Source organism: Anneissia japonica, unplaced genomic scaffold, assembly GCF_011630105.1.
Source record: "Anneissia japonica isolate Jap-2015-1 unplaced genomic scaffold, ASM1163010v1 scaffold287981_len1045443_cov154, whole genome shotgun sequence".
NCBI lineage: Eukaryota > Metazoa > Echinodermata > Crinoidea > Comatulida > Comatulidae > Anneissia > Anneissia japonica.
In genome coordinates, this window is record NW_022695194.1 from 931,104 (window position 1) to 945,039 (window position 13,936).

Below are 13,936 nucleotides of genomic sequence, written 5' to 3' on the forward strand. Positions count from 1 at the left end.
GGTCATTTTTAGTATTTTAACCCACTTAGTGGAACTAATTTTGCCGTCATGGGGGAAAGGGGTGTGTCTATACCTATCCAGCCTACACCCATGAGCATATGCATGTTTCTGAGCATATATGTATGTGTGTGTGCATATATGGATGGATGGATATATGTAGTATATTATTAATAATAATAATTTAAGATTTATTTAGTGCTTGACGTTGAGACAACCTCGAGGCGCTTAACATCAATATTAATTTCATATTATGTTCTAGTTCATTAGTTATATATTTTTCATAATCGACTAATAATTTGTATTGGTTTATCATTTTAACTCTTCTTATATGGAAAATATAGTTTTTATAACTATAATAACATGACGAAAACAAGTTGACTACCACAAAAAATAGAGCCTTTCGGACTCATACACCAAACCAAATATAAGCTTTTTTTTCTATCAAACTTTTAAAATAATGCAATAAACTTTGTAAGTTGAATTTTTATTTCCCTTGCCTACGTAGGTACATCATTCTCCTTTTCTCTGATGCTGAAAGTTTCAAAGTTCTTCATCTGAAAACTCACCTTTTTTCCAACTAAGTCACTTAGGTGCGAGCTGCAAACAGTTGTTTTAATGGGTGCTATACAAAATTGATACAATTTATAATTTATTATTATTTATATTTATATATTTTGGCTTAGTAGCTTTTTTACAGCCTAGATGAAACAACAGTTTCCAGATTATGGCATGCCAGCTTGAGGTCAGCTTTTTTACGTTGCCCCTTTAATTGCAGTGTCAATTCTTACTGTTAGCCGGAACAATGCATCAAGGCATCATTTGCTACTGAAACTAGTAGAAGTCCTACCAGTTGCTCCTTCTTGGCGTACCTCCGATGTTGGAAATACTTATTTATTATTACCGTTATAGTTAAAATTGCATATTGGTTTTTACGCCGACTGAAATGCCAGCAAATTTAGTGAAAATACGAAAGGCATGCAAGAATATTACCTATCCTCAAAAATACACAATGTAACAAAATCATATTCATGGTGATAGTTAACCAGGCCCCTAGCGTGACTTAATTTGTGGGAGGTTCTTTACAGTGGAAAGTAGACCCTTTGGCTTGTATGATCTGCGATACTCTGGAGAACATTGTAAATATATCTACGAATATAAATTTTTCGTTTTTAAATGCGGACCTTCTCCATTTTGGGCAGTCTGTCGTAGCCCCCTTAACCCCCCTCCCCACGCTACAGGCCTGTCAACAGTTAATAGATTATAGATAGTTTATTAATAAAACATATAGCATGATTATATATATTATTTCTAGTGCATGTACTATAATCCTATTAATGCATATTAATTTTGTAGCTTTGGAGCATTTTGGTTTTTTTGTTTAATATTCATACCATGCTTTTACATTTTTGATTTTGTATGCAAAAAAAAATCCAACGTTTAGATCATTAAAATAAAGAAAAACTTGGAATACCAGTACCATTCATAAAAATCATACTTTAGTGATACTCTAATAATTTTGCTGGTACATTGTTTCTAACCATGCTTTTGAAAGCATAGGTCATACAAATCTGAGTATTTTTTTTAAATTATAGATTTTATCAATGCCAGTTGAACTCTGAGTGAATTTCATATCAATTTCTGATTTTATTGGAAACCAATTATCACCATTTAAACAATTATTCTATAACTTATGATCATCATTATTTTTATTATTATGAACTTTCATTATGTATTGTTGTTTTCAAAGCTATGATATATTTATTCTTCTGTTTTTGTTTTATTAAGTATTAACATTACTTGTTCCTATTTTCAGTTTTAATTTTTATTTCTGTTTTTTTTTTACTTGCTTGCACATTTAACAAAATATTTGTTTTGAGTCATTTTATAGATACAAGTCTTTGTATAAAGACTATTAATTATTACTAATATATTATTATAATTAGAATAATTTGTTATTACTCTTTATTTTTCATACAGGATCGGTACCACCACCACCACCACCTGCCCTTGCACATGCCCCTTCCCCTCAAACAAACGGATCAACTCAAAAGAGGGGTGCACTATTGGATTCTATTCAAACGTTTAAAGCCGGAGCGCTGAAAAAGACGGAGACTCGAGATGGTAGCGCACCAAGAGTTTAGATTGAACTTGTTTTGTGAATGTTTCAACTTTTTTATTTTATTTTATGTAATTGATCAGACTCCAAAGGTTTACAATTTGAGGAAAGTTAACTTCAGATTAAATATAATACATATCTTCCTCCAATTTAGGTGCAAAAATAATCACTATAAAGATAAAAGAGTGGTGTTCATCCAGAGTCAGACAGACTGGTCTTTAATTGGAGGGGTCTTGGAACTGTATATGTGAATCGCAAAGTAGAGAAAAAATTACTGTCATCATTAATTACAAAGATATTTCAATAATTCAAAAGAAAATCAAAGACAAAAACAAGATTATGCCATCCGTTGTTGAGTATGTGAGAAACATGTATGAACTTAATTTTTTATGCCTTGTTTCGCAAACCTGCCTCCACTAAAAAATAACAAAAATTATGAATTTCTATTTATTATTTCTATGAAATCTTTCAAGAAAAAGTCTTTATTTCTTCTCACAATTTAGTATATAAAGCATTTACCAATCTATTCTACATTGCAATATTGCATTCTTTATGACTACACGGTAGGATCTTGAGCGAGTGGCTAAGTTTGGCCTCTGGTGTTATTGTTCAGTACAATTGTTTTTTTCTACATACAGTAGATCCTATTTGCAAAACCGTTTTGCTAAATTAAAAATGTCTGCCCTCCTCGATCCAAAAAAATAAAGTTTGATACGTAAATTGCCGAAGCCACTTGTAAATGTTGAAGTAGAAAGTTATTTTGGTTATGCAGCAAAAACAAGGATCAGATTTCTATGTGTTGCTGAAGTCAAGTCAAATTCTGGTTCACATTTGGTAAATTATTCCAGATCTGGTCTGCGACTAGCAAAAAAAAGGTCGCGATTCTCGAGAATCTGTCCATACCTAGACACAACTTGCACACTCTATAAACAAAACTTTTTTTAGAAATCTAGAATTGAATTTCATTCAATAGAAATCAAGAAAGAAGTGTCATCATCAGATTAACCATTATAGCCATTATCATCACCATAATTATCAATAGTGACATCATCATTATCGTCATCATCATCATTTTTTTATGGCATTTCTTTTAAAATACCCATCATTCCTTGCTGGGAACTAAATATTATATATTAATGCTTGCAGTACACAATATAGGTAGTGATTCACTACCCAAACATTGTGTATTTCTCTTTTTGGAATTTTTTGCAGATGTTATTCTACGGAAGATGATTAAAGCATCTCAATCGAAACAATTCTCAACCAACAGCAGTTCTTTTCAGAACTATCTACATGGTGTACCGCAAGCATTAATATATTATAACTAATAATATTATTACTTCGCCATGCAAACCTTCAAACTAAATATTGTTATTACCTTGTGTAAATAGGTGAGAACAGTGCATTATTTTTCATGCAACAATTACATTTGTGATTTATTTTGAAGAACCTCAAATTTAAAAGCCTTTAGCTGATGACGTACATGCTGAAATATTCAACACGTTCCTTGTTGTAATTAAAAAAATGTATATTATATTGAGCTTTTGATTCATTGTATGAATTGACAAGCAGAAATTTATATATGATATGATACAAACTTTGATTATATGCTGCCAATGTGCATTCAACTTAGCTTCCTGAATATTGCAATATGTAGCATGATACCTGCAGCACACTGCCACGCTCCTTACATTGACGTAGCATCTAATATCAATGTTTTCCATACATTTATTGGTGTAGTTTGTAGCATGTAGTACCTACAACATTGTAACACATGTAGCATATTTGATAAAGTAGCAAGTAAAATACTGTAACACACATTCATAGTATATATAGCATCTACACTGTAATCGCTACAGCAACAGATAACATGTTGCATGTTCAGTAATGTAGAAAGTAAAACACATAATGTAGTATGTACTGTAGCATATACCCACTTACAATATTGTAATTCATAATGTAGCGTGTAAAATAATCGTAAAACAACTATGGATATTAGTTCTTGCAGGAGCCCTTGTGTGCATACAAATTTTTCCCGAGGCCTAAAACTGAATAGTGCATGGAAAACTACTATACTAATTGCTTTATAAGCCAGACCTTAAAAGCAAATTTGTTGAGTTTGCAATCTTACTACTCCTTGGTAATATTCGCAACATTGAAGTACCATTGTTGAGAAACGTAGAATGCTGTATTCTCTACAACGTTGTAGCACATCTTTACAACAAATAATGTAGCACATCATAACTATAAGTTCATCTTGAGAAAAATATTGTACTTAATAACTTGGAATACACATTGAAAATTGAAACTAGATTATTTTACATAATAAAACTAAAAATTGTCCACAAGAATATTAATGTTGAACTTAGGAGTTGCAGAGCCAGAGCGATTATCATACTTGATGAAATTTAGTGCATATGGTAAACTATTATTATTTTGAGGAGTGGTAAATCTGGGAGTCTTGGAGCAGGGGGGGTGGTGGGGGGGGGGCGCACAAATTAAGGTGATTTGAGTTAATTTTTAACTACTTGAGTGTAGGTTTTTTTTTTTGCTTCGAATATTCTCAAAAAGGCGAGGATCAAGTATTCTTTTGAATTGCGTGGTTGCCACATGCAAGTTATTCCCCAATGGTACAAGCAAGAATGATGTCATACAGTTAACACAATGCTTAACAACTACCCAATAGAATTTCTGCACCTGTACCTTATGTGCAAAGCCTGTCTGTTTTTACACTTTAAATAAGGCAAGGTGTGACTTTTGTCCATGAGAAAACTTTTATCCAGAATTTATTTACCCCTGAAAAAAGATTGTTTTTATTATTAATCTTTATGTATGAGATAAGAAAAATACCAGCTTTAATCTGTGTGTGCTTTTTCAAAACCTCAACTTCAGTTTCTCAATATATACCACTGAATACTGGTGGATATTATACAAACACAACATGGTTTGAGTTAAAGTAGTGAATTCTCTCTTTCATTATTATTATCCAAACAACAAAATTTAAACACTTCTATAATAGTAATAATAAAAATAATGGTAATAATAAGGTAAAAACATGCCATAGAGAAAAATCGAAATGGAAATCGAAGTAACAACCTTTTATTGTAGTAAAAATTCTTCGAATTTGGTTTTTGAAGGTGTTTCTGTGTTTAATTTCACAAATGTGTACTGGTATTCCATTCCATATTTTGCTGCCTACAGCGGTAACTGAAAATTGTCCAGTTGTAGTGGCTGCTTTGCCTAGTTTTATGTGGATGTGTGGAAGTGTAAAGTATTAATTTAAATCTTGAGGCAATTTATCATAATTCTTCTACTTCCTTTGTTGTTGGATGATTGGGAGGTAGTCCCAACCATCAGAAATAAAACCATGTTGCATTATTATTACCATGTTGCATTGTATTATAAATATTGAACAGAAATCCGTCCTTCTACTTTAGCCATTTCCATCCGTGAGTGTAAAACAGCACTATTTGCATACAGTTCACTTAGGCAGGGGTACAGTCTTCAATTTTAGGAAGTAATTTCCCCCCCCCCCCCATGTGTAATTTTGGCATGTGCAGGGAAGCAGTAGAAACTATCGCATCCTATACTGGATGAAATTTACCAATGGAATGTTGTTATTACTAATTTATATTTATGAGGTATAGTAAATTGTATTATCTTTTTACCCCATGTCTGTTTACTGTGTGGTCACTGCATATTCTACTCTCTGTTCAAGGATAATTGATGATTTTTGTGTGAAACCCAGTGTCAATTTTGCACGGATGTTTATTCAGGCATAAGTACAGGTGTGAACACTTCCAGTGTTATGAAGCATTGCTCAGTTTAGAGTATATATATATATAAAGTGCTAAAGATAGGCAGTTCATTTTATGTCTAGCTCAGCTTGCTCATGTCCAATATGATATTTATGATTGCCAAACATTAAAAATGATGCATCACTCTGTATTTTCGGGAGTCAGGGGGTACTGTTTAATATACATAATTTTTATTTTCTTTCTGCATGAAGAATGTATGTTAATGCTATACAAAAGAATACATTGCTTTATACTATTAGGTTAGGTGCAGTGTAGTATTTCATGTAGCTATTGTAATGTAAATAAATCACAGCATGCCAAAGTGATTGTCAAATAATATTTTTGAAATTATTAATAGAAAAGGTATTTCTTTTGACTTAGATTTATCATCATCATTGTCTGGCAAAATAATCTTAATCATCATCATCAATATTTCATCATATTTAAAACATTTAGCTCTATAAATATTTACTAGATGTATAAAAAAAACCATAATGATGATTTTAAGAATTGTTATATAAATATATTTTGTTTGCATGTGCATTTATATGATAAACACTAGTGGTATTCCTTATTTTGTGCCTTATTTTTATCATAATGATAATTCACGATTTTTAAAAAAATTTTCTTTATAAAAGAATACTGTATTATCAGTATTTTAACTGTACATCAGTGATGTGCAAGTTGGCGAGATTTTAGACTTGAAATCATGATCGAATACAATTTTTTTTGTTAAATTAGGTGATTTTCATTTTGTTTTTAAAATTAGCCCAGATAATGTACTTAAAAAGAATTATGTTTGAAATATGTATAAATCACTGATTTTCACTACACAGTACTCCAGTGGCCTATATAAATTGTATCTTTGCGTTTTGTATAGCATTGTATAAATTATATAAATGATTATAATTGTAGCTATTAAATCTAAATCTGATTTTTAAACATTCAGTTGTCATTTTTTTAATGCAATTTTTTATCACCTGGTATGTTTTTGAGTGCAACAATTTATTTAGTGTACTGTACTTGTTTTTAATGAGCAGCTTAGCTCAGTCCAGTGGTGTATCTAGAAGTCTTGAAATGGGGATGCTGATGGGGACTGCGCAAAGGTGAAGTGGGGGGCTCAAAGATCAGTTGAGGGGCTCTAATTCGCAGAAATAAGGGGATTTTAGGCGAGTTTTAACTGCTTGACAGCGATTTTTAGGGGTGACTATGGGGGCGCGAGTAATTTTTAGAGGGGCGTGCGCACCCCAAGATACGCCACTGGCTCAGTCGGATAGTAGCTTCTGTGTTTGCGCAAAACCATGGAGATCTCTTGGTCCACAGTTTCAGCTGAAGTGCAAGTTTCAATAATGCACCGATCTTTCAGTATGCTCTTTGGAAAAGAGTAGGGAATTATCTCCCTGTGTACTAAAATGCAAGTGTCAATGCACCGATCTTTCAGTACGCTCTTTGCAAAAGAGTAAAGGCCAACTCAGACAGCGTCGGCCGAAGCAGCCCGACCCGATTTATCGTCGGGGACAGTCTTAAGCTGTCGTGACAAATATTAAACATGTTTAATATTCTACTACGCGACTGCCACCGACGCACACCATCGCGTCTGCGTTTAACTCACACAGGCCCGACGCGACAACAAATTGCGTTGGGCTGCGTCGTACGACGCTGTCTGAGTTGGCCTTAAGGGATTTCTCCCTGTGTACTGCCCAATCTCTACCAGAAGGACCAGATTGGAAATAACTCTTCTTTTGACTTCCATCCGTCCGTTTACACCAAGTAAATCCAATCAATTAAAGCTGTTGTTGTTATTTTTATCCGTTAATAAATTTTGTGTGTTAACAGATGCAGACTGGGGCCCAAGTAGTTTCCTGTACAGTAATTAAACTTGGGTCACAGGCAGCACTTGATTTTTCAACATCCAGGTCACAATTTTGGAAAAGTCACTTACGGGAGATCTAGTTTAATGACCTTTTTTACGCATTTAACTTATTTTCCATCGCATGGTGACTTCAGAATCCAAATTAATATGCCGCCTTTTACATTTTAGAGAATATACAAAGTCGCTGGCATCAGTATTTCCCTGGTCACTGGATATTTTGTTGGCAAACCAATACATTTTTGTGCAACTTTCTCTGCTTCCTGGGGAGTATCCCTAGTCATGCTGCTTCGCACGCACAACCACATACGTTCAGTGTTATACCATCCTACCAGGTGCCCATTTATACTCCTGGGTGGAGACAGGCAAACGCAAGTAAAGTGTCTTGCCCTATGGCACAAGCAATGCAATGACCGCAAACCACCGATCTCAGAATCCAACACCTTGCATGCTGCCCCACATATTCCTGCATCAGACAATTGATAATGAAGTAGCAAAAATTTGCATATTATTAATATTACGGGTTAGGTGATTTTCGGGGAGATGCTTGATTGCGTGAAGCCATCATGATTTCCGGGAGATTCCTACAACTTGCCGGAAACTTGATGTTTCTAAAATCCATTGCACAATGGATGATATACCAATATACGTTTGTGATTCAACTACTTTTTACAAATAAAGAACTTAAATGAAGGAAGTACACTCTAAATACAAGAATGCTCTCAAATATGGCACTCTTTTATTTTTTGTCTTTAAACAATACAATACTGATATAATTATGTAATTTCACACAGCAATGGTTGATAGTAAAAGTTAAACAGTGCTTTCATTACGTAGTTTTAAAGTCTACATTGCAATATAAAATCAGTTATGTACTTATGTTTTGAACATTGTCACTAAATTCAAATTACAGTACATTAAAATTCTAAATTAAGAATTGTTTTTCATTTCATTGAAATAGTATACAAGTTATTATATCGTAGATTCCCAGCTGTAATTCCAACGGTACAAGTGAGCTTTGCTATTTTTGATCAACATTTTTATTGGAAGTGAATACATTTGCTCACTGGTCTCGCTGTACTGATAAAAAATTACGGAAAAACTATTACTGAGTCAGGGTGGCAAATGTTCAATGGAATGGTACCAAAATATATATTGTAATAGTTAGAATATGGCATACCATATAAGTATATAAAGACAATAGATAGAATGCTACTATTACTGTTATAATTTTTTTTTGTTTTTTTGTTGGGATCTAGTAAAACAAAAGGTGGCGTAAATATAACTTAATTTAATTTAAAACAAATCTGTCACAAAAAAAATAATTTAATAGCGGGGGGTTTAACACAGTCCACTCTAACAATATTGTAAAATATCTTCTATTACATTCGATTTATGATAAAATAATTTTAATCTTAACTGTTGTTAACTTGTAGGTTTAATGTACGTTTAACAGAATTAACTACGTTAATAATTTGAGGTAATGCAGCATTTTCTAAGGATTGAGCGTACGGCATAGGAATATCAGCACCACTGACTCTGACAATCGGGGCATCCAAATGATCGAAGGCATCACCTGACGAGAGATAAAAGCAATATTTAATTTAACACAGCTAAATTGTTTATACAATACATTATGCGTGTGCTTGTGGTACAGTGGTTAGGCACCATGCTTCGACTTTAAGGGTTGTTGGTTCGGATTTTAGACTGGCCACTTATTTGTGTTATTGAGTAAGGCATATTACCACATTCTGTGTGTCTACTCTATCCACAAGTTACTGAACATAATAAGCTTAAATAGGTCAGCGACATTGTGTTGTATTGGATGGGCATGGTCAGTGACTACCTAACTGCCAGAAATAGGTGCTTATATCTTAGTATAGCTTTATGTTCACATCATTTTACAACACAAGTTGAAATGAACCAAGCATCAGGTTAACCCTCTACTGTTCCCAAAAACACAATGGGGACATGTCTCAGAAGACATGGTTCTTACCAGCTGAACCCTGGAAGACATACAGCTGTAGTAGGTGCCTTCCCTGCATTACCACTTCCAAATCGTACCATACTGTACGCGAATGATACCTCAAAAACTAGCTTAAATACGCGTAGAAAGTCACTAGGTTATATATTAAGATTAGGTCAAAGTTTAATTTTTGACAGTCTGTACAGAAAACGGCCCTTATTTTCCGGAATGTGCAGACGAATTTCTAGGCCGTATTTTTGTACGGAGAATAGATATTCCCTGCGCAGACCTTATTTTACAGTCTGGGATTCGTAAATGCTAATGCACTGAATAATATAATACACCCCCAAAGACAAATGAATATGTGTTCCATGTTTGGACCAAATGACCGGGGATAATAATGTAAGGTGCATAAGGGTCTAAGCATTGCTGCTATTGAAATTGGAATGCCTGACTGAATACATATATTGATATTTCGTAACTTACTTTCCATTATTCTTGCTATGACCTCTGCGCCAACTCCAAAGGAAGGCCAACCTCCTTCCACTGTGACCAAATGATTCGTTTTCATCACAGATTCCCTGATGGTGTTGAAATCGAGTGGTCGAATTGAACGGAGGTTTACAACCTAAAGAACAAAATTCATTAAATTAAAATTTATATGGAATAGCGACTTTGATATGGTAAACAATAGTATGGTAACACACTGAAAACCAATTTAATTATTCTATAATCATGGATACAATAAATATTAAAAATAAATAATAATGCATACATAAATATAATAGGGGTATGGGCACAGATGGGCTTTTCAAATATTAAAAGGTCAAAGGCCAAAGTCTAGTGCTGGCCACTTGAAATAAAAAAAAAAATAAAAAAAATAGGCTCTCCCAGCAGAAGCTTATGTCTACTGCTTTTTGTTGTTACGTTTTAGTAAACAGGACAAGTTTTATCGAGCATGTCATATTTTTCTAAACTTGCTTTTCATTTCTCATCCAATCATTCCTCCATAATGGATGTACATGTCAAGTGCCAGATCATAACATAATGTCTACTTTCCCCCAGGGGGCAGTAGACACAAATTGAAATTGTGAATAGCAGGTAGTGGGTAGGTTTACCAATACACTGATTATAGAATACACCCTATTTTATAGATGGGATGATAAAAAGATGTGAAACACATAGAGGTTTTGATATTCTGCAGTTACATTCTGCAGTTTAAGTCAAAACCGAAAGGTCAAAAAAGTTTATCTTAAATTTTGGTTTGTTCCAGGGCTGGTAAGAACTCCCTGCACAGGCAAATGCTAAGGTCATTTTCAAAATTCGTTATTAAAATTATTCTAATATTCTTAATTCAACGATAATAATTTTAATAATAGTGATGGTGGTAGAAACAATGATAATAATAGTAATAATCATTTTTTAATTATAATGTACTCGGTTGCCATTTTTACCTTTTATCTTCTCGTATCTCTTTGTTGTTTTTGTGATGTTGGTCTTTCTTGTTGTTTGTTTTCAATGTTGATTGCTGGGATTTTTAACTTTTCCCTATTACTTTTGTGAAATTCAACCCTCTTAATGAGTTGCAATAAAGAATGATTTGATGATTTGATTTAATTTGACATCTAAATTACAATATACTTTGTAATTACAGTATAATGATAAATTTAATATTTCTTACGAATTGAATTATGGAATAAAAAATGTTGAGCATATTTTTTTTTTTACCTCGCAGGAGATGCCTTCACTCTCCAAGGCTTTAGCTGCTTCCATGCACTTGCCAACGGCTAAACTATGTCCTACCAGAGTGATATGGCTGCCTTCTTTCTCTATCTTTGCTTGACCAATTGGAAGCACAAAATCCTTTGACATTGCCTCATCGGACATATCAAATTGCTGACCATACATGATTTCGTTCTCCAACACAACAACTAATATAAAGAATTTAAATTTAGGTTACTAGATATTGCGAGGTGGTCTGGAGCAAGGCGTAGTGAGGTGAGAACGGGCCCCGGTCCAAATTAATTGCAGGATCCTTTGATCTGAAGAAAGGAGCCTGTAGGTAGTGGTCTGGGAGAAACTAATTTATCGAAAGCTTCAATCTATTTCCGCTAGTTCCAAAAAATAATCAAGAAAAATAGTGGCATGTATCAACTATAATGAACATAACATTTAGCTCTGAAATTGTATTTTATAGAATTTTCTTATAATGTTCCTTGTACATTATTGTAAATATTATAAACTGATCTAATCTGAATATTATTTTTGTACTGTGATTGTGATTTTTATCGATTTTATATTGTATTACTGTACGCTCCCTGTTATTGTCATTTTCGCTGTTGGGGTTGAAATGAAATAAAAAAATAAATAAATAAATAGTAATCAATAATTACCACATTTAAAAATTATTGTGGGGCTTGCTGCAATTTAATTTTTTTTTAATTATCATTTGCAATTACTGTATAATTTAGTCAGTGAGTGATGGTTAGATATTTTTCTATCATTAATGGTAGTAAAAATTAACAAACACATTTTAATACAAAGCTGTACTATTTGTATATCATTATGTTTTATGTCAATTGTTTTGATGTATACCTGGATTATCGTCTCTGACTGCTGCCTTGAGTAGGCCTTTGGCATCTTCTGATGACCAAGGGCTTACAACCTTCAGGCCTGGTACATGCCCATACCAGCTGGCAAAACACTGCGAATGCTGGGCAGCAACTCCGGCTGCTGCTCCGTTTGGACCCCTAAATACTATTGGTACATTTACCTGAAATTAATCAAATGATTTTGTTTTTTTTTTAAATATTATATGAATTCATACTGATGAGTACATACACTATGCTATGCAATTAGATTTGCCCTATAACAAGTTATATTCACAAAAAAAAAAAAAATAAATAAATAAATAAAAAAGCACCATTGTTAGATTTCACCAACTGTATAAACATTGAAATTATAATTTAGCAACAGATCCAGGGGATGATTTAGAGGGAGGGCGAGCATCCTCAGAGGATATTTCCAGGCATTTAGATACCTGGGACATGTCCTTGAGTTACCTGGGACATGTCCTTGAGACCCAAGGTGGTGTCTATCAATCTCCCTCCCCCCTTTTGGACATTGTCCCTGCCCCCTTTCGGACATCTCTGGATCTGCCCTGATATTAGCAACTTTTTAATAATCCTTAGTAAAACAATAACATATTAATGTGATTTAAAAAAAAAAAAAAAATTACAGCAAAATAAAAGAAGTTAGTGATTTTATGTGTTGGTAAATGTAGTGTTCATGATGGTGTTGGTGGCGATGATGATAGTTAGTGTTTTAATGAGACCCAAGGGGTCCCAAGTCTTCTGGAAGTCACGGCAATCTCCTGGAAATCGAGAAGGCCCCCCACACCCCCCGAGCAAGCAAGAATCTCCCGGAAATTAACCCATCTCCAGCAAATTCATGTTACTGTATTTGCATGTTTTTTGCCAATTTTTAATACTATTATCAATTATCTCCCATATGTCAGTGCCAATGTACATCACCATCCACAGCAGAATGTGCTTAGAAAGCCCATTTAAACTGATCTTCCGGATATGGTTTCTTCCAACTCCTGTGTTAATGATGTTGGCAGTGGTGATTTTGCTCAGTGTAGATCATAACTGACCTATACAGACACAATCAATATGTATTCTGATCTTAATTCAAATAAATTAAGATCAAATAAATAACAAAATATCTTAAAAGAAATCATAATTTGAATATTTTGTTAAAATACCCCCCTCCCATGTACTTACCGCCCCTGCTGACATATAGTATGTCTTGGCTGCAGAGTTGATCACCTGATCGATGGCTTGCATAGCGAAATTAAACGTCATGAATTCGCAAATTGGACGTAGACCAGCCTATAAAAATATTAACAATATGTTTTTGTGTAGCACCGGTATCCATCAGACAAAATGCTCATGGGTCTTGTGGACTGGTATTTTAATGGAGTCTAACTAACAATGGCAGAGACATTAAGTGACCACATATTTTACAGTATTACCAAAAGTCAAGTCATATTCTTGTTCTACAGCCAAAAGTGCTGTCTCTTATACACATCTAGATGTGTATAAGAGACAGGTATCAACTATAATGAACATAACATTTAGCTCTGAAATTGTATTTTATAGAATTTTCTTATAATGTTCCTTGTA

At 33.7% G+C, this 13,936-nt stretch overlaps 2 protein-coding genes across 2 annotated transcripts in view; one reads left to right on the forward strand and one right to left on the reverse strand.

The window, feature by feature from the left end:
* LOC117101416 (PX domain-containing protein kinase-like protein) overlaps window positions 1-4,602 on the forward strand; it is a 30,159-nt gene extending 25,557 nt beyond the window's left edge. The window contains exon 14 of the mRNA XM_033241395.1: window positions 1,978-4,602. Coding sequence (XP_033097286.1) covers window positions 1,978-2,141 — 164 coding nt within the window. The 3' untranslated portion in view covers window positions 2,142-4,602. The remainder of the gene's footprint in view (window positions 1-1,977) is intronic.
* Window positions 4,603-8,488: 3,886 nt separating this feature from the next.
* LOC117101405 (pyruvate dehydrogenase E1 component subunit beta, mitochondrial-like) lies at window positions 8,489-13,685 on the reverse strand. The gene is made up of 5 exons (XM_033241382.1): window positions 13,535-13,685; window positions 12,345-12,522; window positions 11,478-11,680; window positions 10,236-10,377; window positions 8,489-9,359 (listed from the first exon to the last, which is right to left on the reverse strand). The coding sequence occupies exons 1-5, from the start codon at window positions 13,613-13,615 to the stop codon at window positions 9,199-9,201; spliced, it is 765 nt and encodes a 254-aa protein (XP_033097273.1). The 5' UTR covers window positions 13,616-13,685; the 3' UTR covers window positions 8,489-9,198.
* Between the last annotated feature and the right edge of the window lie 251 nt (window positions 13,686-13,936).